The sequence below is a fragment of the Vicia villosa genome, unplaced genomic scaffold (genome assembly GCF_029867415.1).
Source record: "Vicia villosa cultivar HV-30 ecotype Madison, WI unplaced genomic scaffold, Vvil1.0 ctg.002220F_1_1, whole genome shotgun sequence".
In the NCBI taxonomy this organism is placed as follows: Eukaryota; Viridiplantae; Streptophyta; class Magnoliopsida; order Fabales; family Fabaceae; genus Vicia; species Vicia villosa.
In genome coordinates this window covers 354738-376265 of record NW_026705867.1, presented here as the reverse complement: position 1 = coordinate 376265, position 21528 = coordinate 354738, and the positions used below count along the sequence as shown (strand labels likewise).

At 38.7% G+C, this 21528-nt stretch overlaps 2 protein-coding genes across 10 annotated transcripts; one reads left to right on the top strand and one right to left on the bottom strand.

The window, feature by feature from the left end:
* Positions 1-2383: 2383 nt before the first annotated feature.
* LOC131638195 (uncharacterized) lies at positions 2384-3399 on the bottom strand. Its single transcript, XM_058908740.1, has 2 exons — positions 2957-3399; positions 2384-2837 (listed from the first exon to the last, which is right to left on the bottom strand). Exons 1-2 carry the CDS (start codon positions 3397-3399, stop codon positions 2384-2386), a joined length of 897 nt encoding a protein of 298 aa, XP_058764723.1.
* A 6477-nt stretch (positions 3400-9876) lies between these two features.
* On the top strand, positions 9877-14805 carry LOC131638199 (uncharacterized). Of its 9 annotated transcripts, none has more exons than XM_058908749.1 (16): positions 9877-10100; positions 10950-11040; positions 11163-11270; positions 11383-11418; positions 11529-11639; positions 11742-11825; positions 11908-12026; positions 12201-12302; positions 12532-12648; positions 12743-12808; positions 12927-12993; positions 13083-13136; positions 13286-13381; positions 13527-13553; positions 13670-13705; positions 13797-14805. In XM_058908749.1, the coding sequence occupies exons 2-16, from the start codon at positions 10981-10983 to the stop codon at positions 13920-13922; spliced, it is 1209 nt and encodes a 402-aa protein (XP_058764732.1). In that variant the 5' UTR covers positions 9877-10100; positions 10950-10980; the 3' UTR covers positions 13923-14805. The 9 variants fall into 9 exon arrangements, with proteins under 9 accessions (XP_058764732.1, XP_058764734.1, XP_058764733.1 ...); XM_058908751.1 differs by having other exon boundaries at positions 9879-10100; positions 10950-11077; positions 11517-11639; positions 13797-14803; XM_058908750.1 differs by having other exon boundaries at positions 9880-10100; positions 10950-11065; positions 11517-11639; positions 13797-14802.
* Positions 14806-21528: the final 6723 nt, after the last annotated feature.

Genomic DNA, 21528 nt, shown 5'->3' with positions numbered 1-21528 from the left:
CGAGTTGGGAGTTGGTGTAGATTTTAACCTCCCGCGCGCCCACGTCCTCGGCGAGCCGTAGACCCGCTAGGAGAGCTTCGTATTCGGCCTGGTTGTTCGACGTGTTGAAAGACAGAACCAAGGATACTTCGATGATGAGTCCCTCGTCGCTTTCTAAGATAATGCCGGCCCCGCTCCCCGAGTTGCTTGAGGCGCCATCTACGTAGATGGTCCACTTATTCTCAGCGGGGGACGGGGAGTTGGCGATAGAGGTCATCTCAGCTACGAAATCTGCCAGCGCCTGAGCCTTCAGTGCCCTCCTGCTTTCGTACTGTACGTCGAATTCGGAAAGTTCGAGGGACCACCTTAGCATTCTCCCGGCCATGTCTGGTCGGCTGAGGAGTTGCTTGATAGGCTGATCTATTCGAACGATGATGGTATGGGCGAGGAAGTAGTATCTCAGCCTTCTGGCTGCTGTCACTAGGGCCAGGGCGACTTTCTCGATCTGCTGGTATCGCACCTCGGGTCCTTGTAGGGCTTTGCTGGTGAAGTATACGGGTTTCTGCCCGTCATCAATCTCTCGGATCAAGGCCGCGCTGACTGCCTCGTTTGAGACGGCCAGGTAGAGATATAACGGTTCGTCATCATCGGGTTGAGAGAGGACGGGTGGTTTGGAGAGTACTTGCTTGAGGTGTGATAGTGCTTGCTCGCACTCCTCGGACCATTCAAAGGTCGCTTCTTTTCGTAATAACTTAAAGAATGGAAGAGCGTGTTGGGCGGATTTTGCGACGAAACGGGATAGTGTCGTGAGCATCCCGTTTAGGACTTGGATGGATTTTTTGTTGTTCGGAGTGGGGAGTTCCGAGAATGCTCGGCATTTGTCCGGGTTGGCTTCTATTCCTCGTTCGGTCAAATAGAAACCGAGGAATTTGCCTGCTCGGACGCCGAAGGTGCATTTTTCCGGGTTGAAGCACATCTTGCAGGATCTTGCCTGCTCGAATACCCGCTCGAGATGGGTGGTGCGATCGGAGTCTTCTCGAGATTTGACGATCATGTCGTCCATGTATACCTCGAGAGTATCGCCGATCTCTCCTCGGAACACTTTGTTCATCATCCGTTAGTACGTGGCTCCGGCGTTTTTGAGTCCGAAGGGCATTACGTTGTAGTAATAGTTGCCCGATTCGGTCATGAACGCCATGCACTGTTTGTCGCTCCTCGCCATGGGGATCTGGTTGTAACCTGAATAAGCATCCATGAAAGACAATAATTTATAGTCGGCCGAGTTGTCGACCAGCCTATCAATGTTAGGTAACGGATAAGCATCTTTGAGGCATGCCCGGTTAACATCAGTGTAATCAACGCACATTCTCCATTTTCCATTAGATTTTTTAACTAGTACAACGTTTGAGAGCCAAGTTGAATATTTGGCCTCGGAAATAAAATTTGCCTCTAAGAGGTCTTTTACAGCTTTCTCGGCAGCCTCCGCTTTCTCGGGAGACTGCCGACGCCTATGTTGAACTACTGCCTTCGCGGCTGGATCAATGGAGAGATGGTGGCAGGCGACCTCAGGGTCGAGTCCGGGCATTTCCGCTACGCTCCAAGCAAACAGGTCGGCGTTGGCTCGAAGGCAAGCCACGAGCTGCTTTCTCGGGAGGTCTGGGATGCCCTTACCGATCTTCACCGCTTTGTCGGGGTTGTCGCCCAGTGGGACAAGCTCGAAGTCCCCGTCCGGGACAGGTCGGACGGGGTGAGCTGCCTTTGGTCGCGCCTCTTCGCCTTTCTTCAGCTCTTCTTCTGTAAAGCGTGCGTCAAGGTCGACTGAGCTGACGTTGGTCGTCTGATGTTGATCTTCGCGAGGATGCTTGTCTTTGGCCCTTGACTTCTTGTTGGAGCTAGATGGGGGAGCGATCAGTTGCAGCCCCTTCACGGAGGCGTCGAAGATTCTTCTGGCGGCTTCAATGTCGGCGTTGATGGTGGCCACTCGTCCTGTTCTCGTGTAGAATTTCATCTTGAGGTGCACAGTCGAGGGCACGGCGGTGAGCTCAGCCAGAGTGGGGCGTCCGATAATGCAGTTGTATAGGGTCTTGCAGTCGATCACCAAGAATCTGGTTTTTACTTGTCTGGAGGCTTCCCCTTCCCCGAAGGTGACTATCAGCTCGACGTAACCCCAAGGTTTGGTTGTGGCTCCGTCGAAGCCTTGGAGGTCAGAACCCACATAAGGAGTAAGGTGTGAGTCGTCCAGCTGGAGTGTCCGGAAGAGGTGAGAGTACATGATGTCGACCGAGCTGCCTTCGTCGACTAGGACTCGTCGGACGTTAAAGTTTACCATTCTAGCCCGGACGAGTAGGGGAATTGTGGTGTTCAGGGCTCCGCCGGGCAGCTCTTCCAAGTAGAAGGTGATTGGCTATGATTTTCCTCTGAACTTCCTTAGAGTAGGGCCGAGGTCTGCGTTGGCGTTGAGCAACTCATCGAACTTTCTCTTTACTGAGCTGATGGTGAGAGAACCGGGATCCCCGCCATTTGAGACGACCATGGCGGTCGGGAATCTTTCCCACTCGCTAAATGCGGTAGTTATTCCGACCGAAGGCATGAAGACTTCAGGACGGGTGACGGACAGGGCTATTTGCAGAGGCCTATTATCCGGTGAGTTGCCCTCGTCAGAGTTTCGTTGGTCGTCCCTCCGGGAAGCTTCCCCTTTCTTTGTGTATTTCGAAAGGCGTCCTTCCTTGATCAGTGTCTCAATGGCATCCTTAAGATGAATGCATTCCTCAGTTAGATGCCCGTGACTCTTGTGGTACTTGTAGTACTTAGATTTGTCAGTTCCTGGCCTTGCAGGGTTTGACTTCGGGGGCCTGATGCTGGAATTCTTGAAGTCGGTGCTTTTGCATTCGGCCAAGATTTTCTCCCGTGAAGCATTCAGAGGGGTGTAGTCGTTGAAGCGACCAGCTGGTCCTCGGCGCTCTTGGCGTCGTGGGACCTGTCATCTTTCCTTTTTTCATGTCCCCGTCTTGAACCTGAGTTTTCGTAGTTCGAACTACGAGCGGCATCATTGCCTCGCGAGGCTTTGATGGCAGCAGCCTCTCCTTCTTCGAAAGCGATGAAGGCTTGAGCTTTGTGGAGGAGGGCGTTCATGGTGTGCACCTTCTCGATTTTGATGGCCTTATTGAAATCACTTCCGGGGAGAAGCCCTCGCTCCAGGAGGTACCTCTTCATGTAAAAGGTCGTCTGTACTTGGACGGCTTCTTTATTGAACCTGTCGAGGTAGTCTCGAAGAGGTTCATTGGTTCCTTGGATTACTGCTTCGAGGTTCGCCTCTGATTTCGGTTGTCGACGGGATGCTGTGAAATGGCTCAGAAAGAGCTCTTTGAACTCGGTCCAGGAATGGATGGAGTTGGGAGGAAGGTTCCTGTACCATGTCATCGCTCCTTTCCTGAGGGTGGTCGGAAAGATGCGGCATTTGATGGATCCCCGGACGACGTGATAGTCCATGACAGCTTCGATGCTCCGAATATGGTCATCGGGATCAGTGGTTCCATCGTATTGGTCCAAGACGGGTGGTTTTTCCATCCCCTGTGGAAGACGGACTCTTCGGATATTCTCGGACAAGGGACTGCGGAAATCTTCCTCGTCGCTTGGTCCAGGGGAGGTCGAGTGTCTGCCTCGCCTGGGCTTAGCCTGTGTTTTACCCGAATTTTTGCGGTTGTCCTTTGGAGGAGAATGCTCGCGGGGTTTCAACCCAGCCTTGAAGGAGCCTTGGCGGTCCTGCTCGGGTGAGAGGCTCCTAGCTTCAGTGGTTTCAGGTCTCTGATTTTTCCTGCTCTTTCGGGGTGGAGAGCGGGAATATGACCTCTGGCGACGGTTCCTCCTGGGCGGCGAGCGGGAAGAGGACGGGGAGCGTCTGCGATGTCTCCTCGGTGGTGAGCGCGAGGAGGAGTAGGAACGCGATCGATAATGCCTCCGCGGGGGGAACAATATCGTCGTTTCCTTTCTAGCTCGTGGATGCGGTCACCCTGAAGGCGGATGAGACGGTTGGTCTTCTGCAGTTCTTTGAGTAGGAGAATGGCTGTGGGGTCCGCGTCCTCGGGAATGTTGACCTGCTCCTCTTGGTTGTCTTCATGATGAACCCTTCGCCTGTCGGAGGTATGGGTGAACGAGGAGGCAACATGTCCGTCCCTGGCGTCAGTTTCGTTCATGTTCTGGGCCCGCTCTGGTCCATTCTGGGGTTGAGACTGCTCGTCCTCCCCGTTCTGAACATGTCCCTCGGGTGGAACTTGTTCGACGTTCTGAACTTGTTGAAGGCTCTGGATTTGCTGCCTCCTGGTTTGTGAGGTCTCATGCCTCGGCCTTCTCTGTATGGCAGAGGTATGATGCTGTCCTTCCCGCCGATGATAATTTGTCCCCTCGCGGACAGAATCCTCGATCAGCTGTTGCAGTTGGAAGGGATCAGGGTTTGGGATGTTGTTGTTGTTGTCAGCCATGACGATTGTGAATGGATTAGCTTTGATCTTTGTTTGTTAAAGAAGGGGGAGCAAGCTTCCCACAGACGGCGCCACTGATCTTACCGGATCAGGAGAATCGTCAAGGCGGCAAAATCTAGCTTGAAGAGCAAGATGGGGGGTACCTGCAAGGTCCTCCGATGCTAAAGTCAGTAGCTATCAGAGAATGAAGGTTTAGAGAGTGAAGAATATGATACCTGACCCTCTAGTGAAAGAGGGTATTTATAGCCCCCAGCGCTGGGCCAAGGTTTCCTAATTGGGCCAAATCCAGTTGGAGGCCCACGTGCTAGGAAACTGCCAGAACACCCTTGTGTTAGGGCTGAGTTAGCAGGTGACCCACGTCCTGGATGAGCGTGGCGCAGGATTCGGAAGAGGTTGACCGGATCCTTCGCTGTAGCGTGACGCGTGGTCTTCGTGCTTGGGCAATCCGTAACGGCTACCAAGTAAATGGGCCCAAACGCTTTGGGCCTGCTCGGCTAGAAGGAAGAGTTGGGCCTGCTCGGCCCAGTCCAGAACAATTAGTATTTTGATGTACGGTATGGTTTATACAAGACCCGATATTGCTCATGCCGTGGGAATGGTGAGTCGTTGTCTCTCTAATCCGGGAAAATATCATTGGGAGGCCGTGAAGTTGGTGATGAGATGTTTGCGTGGAACTTTAAATTTGAGACTAACTTTTGGATGCAATAAGCCTATGTTGGTTGGATATATATTTTTTTATTTGGCCGGAAGCTTGGATGACCAAAAATCTACTTTGGGATACATGGTGACTTTTGTCGGGGGAGTCGTGGCTTGGCAATCAAAGTTGCAAAAGTGTTTTTTACTCTCTACTACCAAAGCCTAGTTTATAGCCTCCGTGGAAGCATCAAAAGAGTTTTTATAGTTGACGAAATTTGCAATGGAACTTGGTGTGAAATAAGAAAGTATGTCTTGTTTTGTGATAATCAAAGTTTCATTCACTTATCGAAGAATTCCTTCTTTCACTCGAGGTCGAATCATATTGATGTTCATTATCATTGGATTTGTGATGCATTAGATTCCAATTTAGTGGAGCTTGAGAAGATTCATACCAATGACAATGGTTCAGATATGTAGATGAAGGTGTTGCCTAGGAGAAAGTTTTAGTTTTGTCGCACGGTAGCTGGATTGGTGTTGCCCTTCAACTAGTCGTTCGGAGGAGTTTGTTGGGCTATCCCTCCTATTTGGAGAGGCCCAATTGGATGTGGGTTAGTGACTCATATGTGTGTAAGCCTTTGTTATTATCCAACAAAGATAATTAGTGACTCATATGTGTGTGAGAGAAACAACAAGAAAAGCTAGAAAGAAAACACTAATCCCGCAGTCCCATTTCAGCACAGAGTAGTTCTAAAAAATCGGAGCTTATGCAAAATCCAACGGTCGGATCATCCTGAAATTTTGGCTAATTGTTCATGAGTCATGGGAGCAAATTCTAAATGGTGGAGATTGAATTATGAGCTTTGTAAGTCAGTATGTAAAGTCGATCTTTGAGGTTAGAATTTCTTAGCGTTTTTGGGTTGTTTTGTCTCTCTTTATTTTTGTTGCATTCCAAGATTGATTATAGATCTTGATGATGTTTACGTATGCCTATAACTAGTGTTAGAGAGAACCTTACTTGTACCTATTATTGATTACAGTGGATATTTTAAGTGGCCTACGTGTCCCGTGGCTTTTTACTCCTAACTAGCAGAGGTTTTTTCACGCTAAAATTGTATTGTGTTGTTTGGTGTGTTTTTTGTTGATTGTCTTTAAGTTGCATGTGATATTTTAGAGAGTCTGTGTTGTTGAATTATTCTGTTGCGTCCTCCCAAGATTTCTTTCTCTGCGTTTTATTTTGGTTCTTGCTTGAATGAAAAAAGAAAGAAAGAACGTGGGTTGAACGACAAGAGAGAGATAGAGAGAGAGAGAGAGAGAGAGAGAGAGAGAGAGAGAGAGGTGATTCTAGAGTATAAAAAACCAGGTTTTGTTGTGTTCATGGTTGGATCCAGTCTGACCCGAATCATCCTCAAAACCCACCTGGCCAACCTTTTGCGCCTTTTTTCTTTATGTTTTTACTTGGGCTGCACCTTAGTACTAGGTGCACACCCCCTTGGCCCAAGATTTTAATTAACTTATTATTTTTTTTAATTAATTAATTTGTAACAGTTAGGTTAACTAGAGATTAATCCATAATTAATCACAATAAAATCAATAGTTCAAAATTATTAAACTTTTAGGTTTTAATTAATTAAAACCTCAATAGTTGTTTTTCTTGATTAATCTTGCTTTATGAGTTAGGAACTGAACAATTAATTTTAGTTTTATCTAATTTATTTAATCTTCGCTCTATTTAAATATTTAGTTTGCTAATTAGTGGATTAGTTTCAACTTGACATCGATCGTTGGTTTGTTGGTTGTATTTTATGTTTATTTTGATTGATTATATTGTAAGATTAATTGATTAATTGTATGCTTGGTGACTAATTAATCAATTATCTTAATCTTGGTCACGTAGCATTTCTTCGTTTAAGTGTGGATCATCTTGACTAATTAATCTGGACCTAAAAATGAATCAATTTCAAAAGGCAAGAGTAAAAAATGTTCGATCCAATGTCCAGATGTCTTGTTTCCAAAACCATTTTTTCATAATAAACTGTAATAAAAATAAGGCGCTTGGGGTTTAGACCATTTCCCTTCGGAATATTCAAACATTATTGTAGGGCTATCTGTTTGGGTATTCATCTTCCTAATAAAACACGAATCTTGAATAGTCTCACACTTTTCATAACAATTTTTTGGATGAAGAAAGGTGCTTGGGGTTTAGACCTATTCCCTTATCAGGTATCTGGATACTATCGTCGGGCTCTCTGTCTGGATACCTATCTCCACTTAAAATCAATCCAACAAATCAAGCTATTTTTCACCCTTGTGAGACTCCCAAAAAACCTCTTCAAAAGCGAATGTGTCTTAGCTATTTCGACACAAAATGAATAAACACTTCAGCCTCCACGAGCGAGCAGCAAGTAAAGATTAAAACGATCGAAATATCTAAAACATAATTCTTTAAAATCAACTAACCAACACGTAGTTTTCTAACTAGATCTACATGGCCCTGAGTTCCTCATTATAGTAGAGGATACGTAGGAGCGAGATTTATCTCGTCAGATCCAATAAACTAAAAAACAAAAAGCCTTCCTTTCTTTAACAAGCAAAAGCTAGCAAATTATTCTTGATAACATTCTTTCATAAACACTAACTAAATGGTTCTGTTGGGTACAACGAATGTGAGAGGTGCTAATACCTCCCCCCACGTAACCGACTCCTGAACCCGATATGGTTACAACGACCATTCTTTTCCCCCATGGGTTTTATTCGACATTTTCCTGTTCCTCTTGGAACAAATAAAGATAGATGGCGACTCTGTTGTATAACGAGCGTGCGATGCGCTCAGGTATTTTTTGCACTGCGACATTTTGACCTACAACAAGACTTGTATGGTTCCCGGCCAAAATTACATTAGCAATGATCCAAGGGAACTTGGATTTTCAAACATGTTTAACATTATTAAACCTGGCATCATTACTACAAAGCCAAAGAATATTGAAAATATTGATGATGGTTGCTTTAATCACAAGCGAACACTGAGGACTCCAACCTCTTTGAGATGCTTTAAGAACCTTCAAAGCAGAATTCTGATTGATTCTGACCTGAATAACAGACTCAAGCCAGTTCCACAAACCAATTGCAAAAGGACAATTGAGAAAAAGACGAGAATACTATTCGACATGGTTATGACAGAGGTTACAAATTGAGGCAATATTAATCCCTCTAAGCTTGATGTTGTCATATGTAAGAATCTTGTTATGTAACAGGGACTAGGAGGGAGGAATCAAAGGATTCCAAACCAACTCATACTAATCAATAATGTTGTTATTAGGCTTATAGAAGAGGTAAGCCTCTTTAAGGGAGAGAGAAGCAGCAGTTGAATCTTTCCAAAATAATTGACCATCTCTGTTAGCATTCAACACGAGAAGAGTAAGGATAAAGCTTAGCAAACCGGGGAATTGAACTTAAATGGAAGGCGAGACATTCTAGCATTGATCAACAATGAAATCCTGAACTTTCTGGTGAAGATTTGAAATGCAGTCCAGATTAATACCAAGAAGCTGATGTAACACAGTACCACACCGATCATTTGTCCAAAAGTTAGCCTCATTGCCTTTGCCAACCAACTAGGCATAATTATTCATCATAATGCTAACTTTAGATTTAATGCCACACCACAAGGAAAATGAGATATGGTAATTAATAATAGTACCTTTAATGCAAGTTTTATGCCTCAAAATACTGACCCATTTATGCTTGAAGTGATGAGATCCAAATAAAACTTCAGCCTAGCAGCATTATTTAAAGTCACAAGCGACCGGAGCCCGAGCCCACCTTCCTTGAGAGGAGAACATGTCTTGAACCAAGAGACAATAATCATTTTCCGAACATTTTGGTTGCCACTCCATATGAAAAATTTGAAAATCTTCTCAAGGTTCTTGAGCAAAGAAATAGGCCAAACACAAATGGTAATAATGTATATAATCATGCTCTACAAGTCACTTTTGACCATTTGTAGCCTACCAGCAGTAGAAAGCAAAAAGGTTTTTCAAGAAGCTAACTTCACTCTGATCTTGTCCACTACATATTGAAAATGAACAATTTTAGATTTACCTTTAAATATGGGAATCCCAAGATAAAGGATGAGGAATCTACCAATTCTAAAATCAAGATGATTCGCAACGTGTGTCAGCCTTGAGTGAGGGATGAAGGCAGGGTAAATAGTAGACTTGTGAGTGTATTATCTTTTAAACTAAAATTAAATTTCGATTTGGTATTTATAAAAGTAAAAGTCATATTATAAATTTTTTTTTTGTCATTAGACAATAATTATGTTTACTATAAACTCATAGTTTTTAATAATGATGTTAAACTCAACCATATCGGCATTTATTCTTCAAATTAAGACTTGCCAATACTTCATTCATTTTTCTATTATCACATAAACATTATTATAGTATATAAATTCCATTTTTCCATTATCACATAAATATTATAATATATAAATTTTTCTCCAAATGTTTTTTTATTCCATCTATATAATCTATATAATAGCTGAATTCGATAACTCATTCTAAAATTATATGCATGCCAGTTATAATTTTATCTTATCAATGCAAATTTATTGCCACTTTAGTTATCTTCACTTTAATCAAAATTAAAAATTATCAATTTAAATTTTTTTAAAACGACATAACAAATAAATAATAATAAAAAAAAGCATGTTCTAGTTTTAATTCTAGGATAGAGAAAAAAAAAACGAGATTCTCGGCGAAAATTCTCTAAGGATATTTATATTTATATTTATTTTATGGATTCTATTTCCACGGTATGCAATTTTTCATCTTTCATAAATCAATAAATATTGAAAACCTCAACAAAATTTCGATTCGATCGATTCAATTCAACACATCATAAATCATTCATAAGATTTTGTGTTTTTGATGACACGAGTGTGAAACCAACACACTGCACTTGCATTCATCGTACTTCGACACGCATGCATTCAATTCAAGCTTTAAGGTTCGTGTTCTTTACACATGTTTTTGTTTTTTAATGTTTTTTTTTTTTTTAATTTGTGATTGTTGATAACTCTTTACTTTGCATTGGTTTTTGTCACTTTTTGTTGGGTCTGAAAAAAAAGGAAGATCTTGGGTATGAAATTAATGGTTGAAAAGGAAAGTTTTTGAGTTTATAGTAGAGTTTTAGGTGAATGAATAGGTGTTAAAGATTGTGTTTTTGGGAAATTTTTTATACTGTTTTTTTTTTTGGAGTGAAAATGAAACTTTACTCTTCTTAAATGGTAAGAGAGAGCGTTACGGAAAGGGTTTTAGATCTGATTAAAACGGTCAGTGAGGTGAGTGAAGAGTTGTTGTTTTTTTACCTTTTTTTTATCATAGGAAATAGTGACTTTTGAGGTTTTGATTTGAGTTTTAAGGTTTAGGTTAGTGTTTTTGGACAGCTGTGTGAGGAAACGTGTGTTTGTGTGTTTTTTGAAATATTCACGTGAATTTTGTTGTTGAGGGGAGAAAAATCTAATGTTTGTAGTTCTGTTTCCGTGTTCCTAGGTGCTTATGTTTTAAGCTATTTGAATTTGTTTTTTTGCTTTCTTTGGTTTGTTTGTTTATTGGTATATTTTATTTTTTGTGTTGATGATTCAGATATCTAGGGTGTGAAATTCATGTTTCTTTTCGACTTTTTGAGTAGCTGAAATCGGTTACAGTGGTGAAAAATTGATTTTGACATGTTTGATTGTTCGTTCTGGTGTAGAATTTGTTTTGCCTCCAGAGTTGTTGATTTTAGCTTGAAGCTTGAATTTGGAGCTTTTGATTATAGAATTGATGCTTATGAAACATGTTTTATGTTTTGCAGTTTTTGGTGAGTACGGAATAGAAGAGTTTTCATGACGTCGGCGAAATCGTGGAGATGGCTGATGAGAAAAAAGAGTAGTTTGCCTGATGGGGTCTGTGTGTCCTCTTAACTTCTAGGTGTTTTTTTAGGTGAATTTGTGGATAGCTAGCTATCGTTAGTTCCGAATATTCAACGTGCGGCTTTTGTATTTTAACATCGGTTTTATTGGAGCAGGGTAAATCGAGTTTCAAGATGAAACAGTTGCCGTTCATGGCAGTTGTGTGTACAGTTATGTTGTTCATTGTATATAGGACTACAAAGTATCAGTATCATCAAGAAGAGGTATTCGTCAATTCGATAATCTTCGATTTAGAATCTTATTAAGGATATACTAGATTATACTAATTTGATTGATTTTTCTTCTTTTTGTTCATCATCGTCGCGCCACTATAAGATTGACAAGAAATGGAGTTTATGGGGAAAAACCGAGGTAAAAACTCTCATGTCAGTTTACGTGGCTGTTTTACAACTTTTGCGCGAATACAGTTCTGCCACTAGATGTATTTTTTTTACTCATTGGAACCATAGGTATCACTGCAGATAGATTCTGCAACTTCCGAGAAATTGAAAGGCTTGCCGCGAGGCATAATACAAGATAATTCAGATTTGGAGTTAAGGCCATTGTGGTCGAGAAGTAATTCGAGGTCGAAGGTCAGAAATTTTGCATTGTTCTTCTATATTATTTTAGTTCTATTGAAGCTGCACCGAGCTAGCAAATGTAATGATTTTTTGATGGTGATTATGAAATTGCAGTTTAGGGATTATTCTAATCGTAACTTGCTGGCAATTCCAGTTGGTATTAAACAAAAGCATAATGTCGATGCCATGGTTCAAAAGGTACTTTTTAGCAACTACTTAAGTTATCGAAGTTACTCGTATCAACAGTATAGTATTCTTTATCTAATTTCATTTATTTCAGTTTCTTCCAGAAAATTTTACAATTATTTTATTCCATTATGACGGGAATGTCGATGGATGGTGGAGTCTTGACTGGAGTGACAAGGCTATACACATCGTCGCTCAAAATCAGACAAAGTGGTATGTATTACAGCAATATCTGTTTTTTTTGCTAGAACGCATTAGGTAACAAGATAATGTTATAGATGATGAATTGGACCGAAAAAGCCTCGGTTGTCTAGTTTTATTTCTATCTAAATGTAAACGTATGCGGAAACACTTAGCTTAGATATGTATCTATGTGTTCTTTGTCAGGTGGTTTGCTAAAAGATTTCTGCATCCGGATATCGTTTCTATTTATGATTATATCTTTCTCTGGGATGAGGATTTAGGCGTGGAGAATTTTTCTCCGTCGAGGTATGAATGATGCTTTTGTTTCTCTTCTTCTGTTGTTTTTTTTAATATTATTTCGGTGTATTCTGCCTTTGATGTGATCGTGTTAAAATCGGCTTTGGATCTTCTGACATGATATATGACAATAATGTTAATCTTGTTATGATGATTATAAGGCTAGTCCGGAATCTTTCGGCAGGCTTTTATTCTTGAAAGATTGGGAAAAGATGAATATAACATCGTGCTTTTGTAGATACGTTAAAATTGTGAAGGAAGAAGGTTTGGAGATATCACAACCGGCTCTTGACCCGAATTCAACAGAGATACATCATAGAATTACAATTAGAGCTAGAAACAAGAAATTTCACAGGTGACGATATACCGTCAGAGACTATTCGTATCATATGCACTTATTCATCAATGCTTATCGTACTTACAATGATTTTTTTTTCTCATTGGTGCAGAAGAGTCTATGAACGCCGAGGAAGCACAAAGTGTTCAGATGCCAGTGAAGGGCCGCCATGCACCGGGTAACTGTTCCTTTCTTTGAGCTCGGTGGAGCTGTGTAGTTTTTGAAGTTTTATGTGTTGACATGCATATAGTGTAATGTTGTTGTGAATGACAGAAACTTGAATGCAACTTGTGTAGGTTTGTGGAAGGTATGGCTCCGGTTTTCTCTCGAGCTGCATGGTATTGTACATGGCATCTCATACAGGTAATACTATTTTCACGTTATTGGCAGTTGGAGTTCGATATTTGTTTTTCTTAATCGGCTAATGTTAGTATTGTTTGTGTTTTATACAGAACGACCTTGTCCACGGATGGGGAATGGATATGAAACTAGGATATTGTGCACAGGTGAGAATTACTAGTTACTACCCGCCTTTGACAAGAGATAGTTTTTGTCTTATTGAATATTCTTTTCAATATTTTTAACGAGACTTCTTCGCGTTAAAGCGTCTTTTTGGTATGAGATGTATCATTAATGAGATCAATGTCGTTTTCAGGGTGATCGAACCAAGAAAGTGGGAGTTGTTGATAGTCAATTTGTTGTTCATAAGGGAATACAAACTCTCGGTGGGAGTGGTCATGGTGCAACCAAGGTATTTTGCGCTTCTCCAAATATTCAGTTCAAATTTTGTATATCCGTTAGCTTCCTTGATTTGTACTGCAAACTGAGAACATCGATAGCACTAACTTGAAGGGTCATTTGCTTCTTGTAACAATACTTTTCCTCATTTTTTGCAGGTTTCAAGGCTTAAAAAGACAACTCCGGTAAAATTTTGATTTATGACATTTAGATAGTACTAGTACAAAAGCTATAATCCTATTTCATTAACACTATCAGTGTTCCAAAACTCACCATTTTTCTCTAATTTGGTTGATTGCAGAAACAAAGTGGAGCAACGCTTGATGTGCGAACTGAGGTAAGGGTTTTGAACTACTTAAATCAATTATTTCATCGACAATTGTTCTGTAACGTGAAAATGACACTGTTTGTGTTGCTAACACGAGTAGATACGAAGACAGTCAACATGGGAGCTTGAAGTCTTCAAAGAACGCTGGAATCAAGCTACTGAAAAGGATAAAACTTGGGTTGATCCATTCAAGAGACGTATCAGAAGACGGCGCGCCGATCACTAAGACCAATTTTGTTTTGGCTGTAGATCATCTTTGCACCATACCTCAACATGGAGCATGACCAGCGTGAATCCATACACACATGCTAACTCGGTTGCTCGGACATGTTTAAGCTTCTCTCACAGCTATTTACCTTTATTTATAGCCATAGTTATGTATTTGTAGCTCTCTGAGTTCTTAATTCAATTCATTTTTGAAAAATAGGACTTTTTTTCTTTATATTCTTTTTGTTTTAAGCCTCATTTTTCTTTCTTTCTTGGCACCTTTTCTTGCTTTACATGTAACCTCCAAAATGCAAATTATGATATACTATACAACTTAGGAGTTTTATATAATAGAAGAAAAAAGTAGTTTGTTATCATGCAATGATTATTTTTCAAGACAGGGTAGGAGAATGCTGTTAATATGGATGAGGTTTTATGTAATGGAGTTGGTGGATCTCAATGTGATAAGATATAATGGTTGTTGACTTGTAGTTGTTGCCTTGGTTTTACTTGATGGGTATTTTCCTAAAAGCACTATAACCTGCTGCAGTAGCAGGTCACCTTTCACATAACTTCACTGAATTTGTTGTTTGTCCAGAGTTCTGGTGAAATACTTGAACAATGTGGGATAACAACAAAGGATTGATGAATACCATCAAGTAGCTCTCAATGTGTTTTTCTCGTAGCGATTTTTGTGATTAGATGCTCCAGTCGTGGTTACAGTCTGTGGTTACAGTCTATGTCGTCGAGTGAAATCCTATATTGTGTTCTTGGTTTCATGCACATGAGCTATATGAAATTGTTTACATAGTTCAAGAAAAGAGAAAGCATGTCATCTACGTATTGTTTACATTGTTCAAGAAAAGAGAAAGCATGCCATCTACTTGTTGAACTTCACACAATTAAGCTTAAAAGAGCAAAGGAAAAAGTGTAAACTAAATACATTCTTCAAGAAAAGAGGAAGTATGCCATCTACGTGTTGAATTTCACACAAATAAGCTTATAGGAGCAAAGGTCAAGGTTTGAATACATTGACATCAATTGATGATTTAGTTTCATCACTTCAATTGAGAGTAAATTTTATGTTCTTGAACTTGATAAGGTTGAAGTTTTTCTTCTTGCACATGAACTTTGTCTTGAGAGATGCAAGAAATAGACCTTGATTGATATTAGATCTCTCAATCTCACACATGTTCAGACTAAATTCATCGGTGTGGAAACACAACCTCTTTCACCAAACAACTCCCCTCCTTCTTAGTTTTGAGAACTAGATTACAATGTGGTGGAGATGTAACCAAGGTAGAGGAAATCGTAAAGATTGATTGTAATATCAAATATATAACCGTGTCATAAAGATTCAGTTCTTGAAAGATCATTACTTTGCTAAACCTCCAATTTTTAATAGTGAAAAGTTTGATTATTAGAAGAATATAATAAAAAATTTCTTCCTTGATTATGATGCAGATTTGTTGGATATTGCAATTGGTAGAAAGGTTGAAAGAAGTGCGATGAGTGAGCAACAAAAGAAAAATAACAAAAATTATCACAAGTCAAAAACCATTATGTTAAATGCTATCTCATACACTGAGTATAAAAAAAGATAACAAATAGAGACTATGCAAAGTTTATATTTGATTTTCTTAGAATGACTCACGAAGGAAACGAACAGTAAAGGAAAATAAGGCTCTGATCTTGATTCAAAGTGGAGGAAGATGAAATGGTTGAGGAAATGTTCTTAACAAAGGCTACACTATTACAGATCATGTAAAGAAAATCATCAAAAGTTTGCTCAAGAATGGAGGCCAATGGTGACAGCACTAAAGGTGTTTAAAGATCTAGAAAATACAACTCTAGAAGAACTAATAAGTTCTCTCTGAAGTCATGAGATAGAGCTTGAAGAAGATGAGTATCAGAAGAAAGGAAAGTTAGTGGCCTTGTAGTCTAAAGGAAAGTCTAAAAAGACTAGAGCTCTTTCAAGCCGAAGAAGAAAAATTTATAGAAGATTCTGATGAAGAGGACGAGGTTTCTCTATCGTCCAAAAGAGTTAACCAACTCTAGAAGCAAAGATAAAAGAAGTTCAGATCTAGGCTATAGAAGATTAAATGGAGTCCTGAGTCAACCTTTGGGCAGAAGAAGTTTGAAGCTGACAAAGAAGTTATCTGTTATGAATGCAAAGAGCATGTCCATTACAAGTATGAGTGTCCCAGAATCACTAAATAAAATACAAAGAAGAAGTTCTTCAAATATAAGAAGAAGGTTCCGATGGCAACATGGGATGACTCTGATTCTTCAGAAGACGACTCTGAAGAAGAGCAAGCAAATATGGCGCTAATGGCAAATGCAAAAACATGTAACTCTGAATCAGAATCAGATACTGAAGATATATTCTCTCATTTAACTCACTCTAAACTTGAAATTTCTTTAATTAAAATTCTTGAAAAGAACCAGAGACTTTAGAAAAAAAATACAAGAATCTGAAACAAATTCATGTAGTTGATTCTGAAGTTTATAAGGAGAAACTGAAAGAAATATCTGAAGTGAATTTTTTTTTCACTTTTAAAAATGAAAAAACCTTGCCTTAAAAAGCAAGAGTATAGAACTTGAAAAAACAATTCTTTCAGAAGCTTCTATAAACTCTGAATCTGTCATTGAGAAATATGACTTGTCTTTTAAAAAAATTCTTGCACGAAACATAGATAGAAGCAAGATGGATTCCATGATCTATGGAGTAAGCATAAATGGAAGAAAAAGTATTGATTATATCACACCAAAAAATGAGTTGCATGATCCTAAACCAAAAGGAGAAATGGTGATTAAACAAAAAGCCCTATACTTTCATTTCATTTTTGGGCGCACACATAATGATTATGCTACACAAAAACTCTAGGTTGAGAAAACTTTCGGGAAAACTAACAAAAAAGGATCCAATAAGATATGGGTACCTAAATACAAAATAATCTATGTTGTAGACATCCTTAGCAGCTAAGTTATAACACCAATCATGGTACCTGGAATCTAGATGCTCATGACACATGACAGGAAGAAGGCATTTATTTCAATATCTGGAACTTAAAACTAGAGGCTCAGTAGGTTTTAGAGGCAACCCAAAGGGTAATATTATTGGCTCTGTAACGATTGGTAATTGCTCTCTTCATTCTATTAAAAATGTCTTAATTAGTTCAAGGATTAATGCATAACATTTTTTTCATAAGTTTGTTAAGTGACAATGGTTATGATATTATCTTTAATCAAAAGTCGTGTAAAGTTGTTAGTAAAAAAGATGGTTCGATACGATTCACTAGCAAGAAGAAAAAAAATTTATGAAATTAAAATTTCAGATTTACAAAATCAAAATGTTAAATGCCTCATGTCTGTGAACAAAGAGCAATGGGTCCGACACAGAAGGTTATGCCATGTTAGCATGATAAGAATCTCAAAGCTAATCAAGATGAACCTTTTCAGAGGCCTTCCAAATCTGAAGTTTGCTTTAGATACTCTTCGTGAGGCATGTCAGAAAGGAAAATTTTCAAAAACGTCTTTTTGAACTAAAAATGTTGTTTCAACCTCTAGGCCTCTAGAGCTCTTACACATTGACTTCTTTGGGCCTGTGAAAATAACCGCTGTCAATGGCAAGAAGTATGGATTAATTATCGTTGATGACTATAGCAGATGAAGATGGGTAAAGTTATTAAAATACAAGGATGAGTCACATTCAGTGTTTGCTACCTTCTATTCCCAAATGCAAAATGAAAAGGATTTTAAAATTATCAAAGTCAGAAGTGATCATGGTGGGGAATTTGAAAACAAAATCTTTGAATTTTTTTTTGATGAAAATGATATTTCCCATGACTTTTCTTTCCCTAGAACTTCCCAATAAAATGGAGTTGTGGAAAGGAAAAATTGCACTTTACAAGAAGTGGTTAGAACCATGATAAATGAGACTAACATTGCAAAACACTTATGGGCAGAAGCAACCAACACAACATGCTACATTCAGAACAAGATCTCAATAAAACCTATTCTGAATAAGACTCCTTATGAATTATGGAAGAATAGAAAACTCAACATTTTTATTTTCATTCCTTTGGTAGTGTCTGTTTTATGCTTAATACCAAAGACACCTTAAACAAGTTTGATTCTAAAGCATAAAATTATATCATGTTAGGATATTCAGAATGCTGAAAAGGCTACAAAGTATACAACACCAAGACGTGAATTGTTGAAGAGTCAATTCATGTTAAGTTTGATGATAAGCTTGACCCTGTAAAAGTCAAAGCTAAACTGAAAATTTTTACAGATATGGAAATCACATATTCAAACTCTAAAAATAAGAATTCAGAAGTTAAAAATTCTGGACATGCTCAACCAGAAGCTGCTGAATCCCCAACACCTCCAAAGAAGCATATACAACAATCCTGACATCCTGAGGAATTGATTATGTGAGATAAAGTTGAACCTATCACAACCAGATCTTTATTCAAACAACATGAAGAAACTGCTTTGGGTCTGATGTCTATTATAGAACCAACATCTATTAATGAAGCTCTTCTGGACTCTGAATGAATTTTGGCCATGCAAGAATAATTGAATCAATTCTCCAGAAATGATGTATGGGATCTGGTACCAAGACCAAAAGGAAAGCATGTTTTGGAACCAAGTAGATGTTTAGAAACAAGCTAAATGAGCAAAGAGAAATGGCAAGAAACAAATCCAAACCTTTGCATCATTGGCCAGGTTAGAATCTATTCATCTTCTGATTTCTTTTGTAGTAAATCATAATACCATTTTATAACAAATGGATGTTAAAAGTGAATTTTTGAATGGTTACATTTCAGAATAAGTTTATGTTCATTAACCTCCTGGTTTTGAAAATCATAAAATCTAGATTTTGTTTATAAACTGAAAAAAAAAATCTGTGTATGGTCTGAAAAAAATCATTGTATGAAACACTAAGAAATTTTCTTTTGTAAAATTATTTTACAAGAGGGAAGGTTGATACAACTTTTTTTTTTTTTTGCAAATCATTCAAAATGACATTTTAGTAGTACAAATCTACGTTGATAATATTATTTTTTGTTCTACTAATGCCACTCATTGCAAGTAATTTTCTAAGTCCATGCAGGCAGAATTTGAGATGAGTCTAATGGGAGAATTAAAGTTATTTCCGTGGATTCAAATTAACCAAAGTTCAGAAGGAATATACATCATCAAAGCAAGTACTCAAGGGAAATTATGAAGAAGCATGGCTTATCTGAATGGAAAACAACTAAGACTCCTATGCATGAAACTTGCATTCTTGAAATGGATGAAGCAGGTAAAAAGGTAGAACAAAAATTACACAGAGGTGTGATAGGTTTTCTTCTATATTTGACCGCTTCTAGGCCTGACATTTTATTTAGTGTTTGCTTATATGCTAGATTCCACTCAAATCTTAGAGAATCTCACTTAACAAATGTTATGAGAATCTTTAGATATATGAAAGGTACTACTAACCTTGGCTTGGTGTATAGAAAATCAAAATAATACAAGTTAGTAGGATATTGTGATGCTGACTATGCTGGAGATAAACTAGAAAGAAAAAGCACCAGTGGAAGTGTTCAGTTTCTTGGTGATAATCTGATTTCATGGTCCAACAAGAGGCAATCTATAATAGCACTATCAACAAAAGAAAGTTGAATATATTACAACCTCTGTGTGTAGCACACAAATACTCTAGATGAAAATTCAGCTAGAAGACTATCAAATAAAGGAAGGTAACATTCATATCTTGGGTGATATCACTTATGCTATTTGCTTATCTAAGAATCCTATTTTACACCTAAGGGCTAAACATATGAAATCAAACATCATTTAATAAGGGACTATGTTCATAAGGGAATCTTAAATTTAAAATTTATTGATATAGACCATCAATGAGCTGATATCTTCATAAAACCACTTGCCGAAGATAAATTCATTTTTATTTTGAAAAATCTAAAAATGGAATTTTGTCCAGAATGAAAAATGTTTTTGCCTCTGATTGTGTAAAATAAGACTTTGAGTTACTTATCTCTGGAACAATTAGCCTTCTGATGTTAAAAGATTTTCTGTTTGAGAGTGATCCAAGTTAGCCTTCTGAAGTATGGTAGTTGTCATGCATGGAACTATCAAAATGATTGAAGTAACTTTTGGATAGCTCTGTCATACCACAAAATTTACCCGATGTGATTCCCGTTTCAATTTATTAAGGATGTTAAAAATTAGGAGCCATAGGGTCTGATATATCTATTATCAAACTCGCTCTCCTATAAAACTCCTGTATAGATTGGTTTAAAATGAAAAGGGTGTAATCAGCAAAAATCTCTCTAAACCCAATTGGCACTTGGTCTTTTCTTTTTGCTTTTTAGAAAAAAAAGAAAATAGAGGGGTGTGTTTTAGGACATTTTGGGGCCCAATAGACCCATTTTGCTAATCACAATTTAACCACTTATATTATTATTAATCATAAACTTATTAATATTATTAATCCCCAAATATTAGTTTTAATATTAATATTGGGTTTATTAAGATTAATCAGGTTTTATTATTAATATTAATATAATTACTTGACATTAATTACTGTTATCAGAATGTTATTATTTAATTTATTTTAATGATCAATTGATTAATTAAATAAATTAAGTAAATCTAATGTTTTGTTTTGGTTTTTTTGTCGTTTTGTCATAAGGCAATGCAAAAAAACTGAGTACTGGGCCAAGTATGGTGGGCCACGCCTGGATCAGGAGGTGGACCGGGTCAAACCGACCTGGGTCCTATTCATCTTCTTCCACGCGAAACCCTATCCCCCATCTCCTCTGCGCCGCCGTCAACCTTCCAGCTCCTCTAAGCGTCGTTCCCTCCAAACAACAAACCCTAATCCCAATTTGCTTGCCCAGGCCCATAGTGAATCAAATCAAAACGCAAATCAAATCTTGTGAACAAATGATAACAAAATCAAATCTGAATCGGTTTTTTATTAAAATCATAAACCAATTACAATCTGAGAACAACGTAAATCAATTCACAACGAATCAGATCTAATCTAATGTTTCCTAATCTAATTAAACCCTAGCTATAAAACAAAAAGAAATTGATAGAAGAAAGGGATCTTGGATTTTTCTGGAGAAAGGACTTTGAGCACCGCCGCGAGCATTCTTCATCCTCATACCTGCGATCACAAAGAAAGAAGGGGATTAGGAGGGGATTTGAAACTCACACGAACCAGAAGAAGAAGAAGAAGACAAAAGGTAATCCTTGAAACACTTAGCTTAGGTTTCAATTCTACGATTGCATGTGTTTTTTTGGATCGAGTGTTTGTCTGGGAATTTGGGGGTTTAGGGTTGTGATTCAAGGTTAGGGTTCTAACTTAGGGTTAGGGTTCTAATTTGGGGGTTGCGGTTCATAGGACTTAAGGGTTAGGTGGAAGGTTGAAGATGAAGATCATGAAGATCTTCATCTGGATTTAAGGATCTGAGTTCTTGGGACTGGGTTTTGGGTTGAAGCTTTGAAGATTCCGATCAACGCTCATCGGAAAACTGGGGATTTGCGGTGGCTTAGGGGCGGTAGGTGGAGGTTCGCGGTGGGGGATTTGGGTTCTCTGGGTGTGA

Excerpts from the sequence above, each read along its gene's own strand:
- LOC131638199 (XM_058908747.1), top strand. The coding sequence starts at position 10,981 with ATGACGTCGGCGAAATCGTGGAGATGGCTGATGAGAAAAAAGAGTAGT. Across the intron at positions 11,271-11,382 it reads ATCAGTATCATCAAGAAGAG|ATTGACAAGAAATGGAGTTT; the intron begins GTATTCGTCAAT and ends CGCCACTATAAG. Across the intron at positions 13,706-13,796 it reads CGCTTGATGTGCGAACTGAG|ATACGAAGACAGTCAACATG; the intron begins GTAAGGGTTTTG and ends TAACACGAGTAG.
- LOC131638195 (XM_058908740.1), bottom strand. The coding sequence starts at position 3,399 with ATGACATGGTACAGGAACCTTCCTCCCAACTCCATCCATTCCTGGACC. Across the intron at positions 2,838-2,956 it reads GAAAAAAGGAAAGATGACAG|CATCAGGCCCCCGAAGTCAA; the intron begins GTCCCACGACGC and ends CAAGAATTCCAG.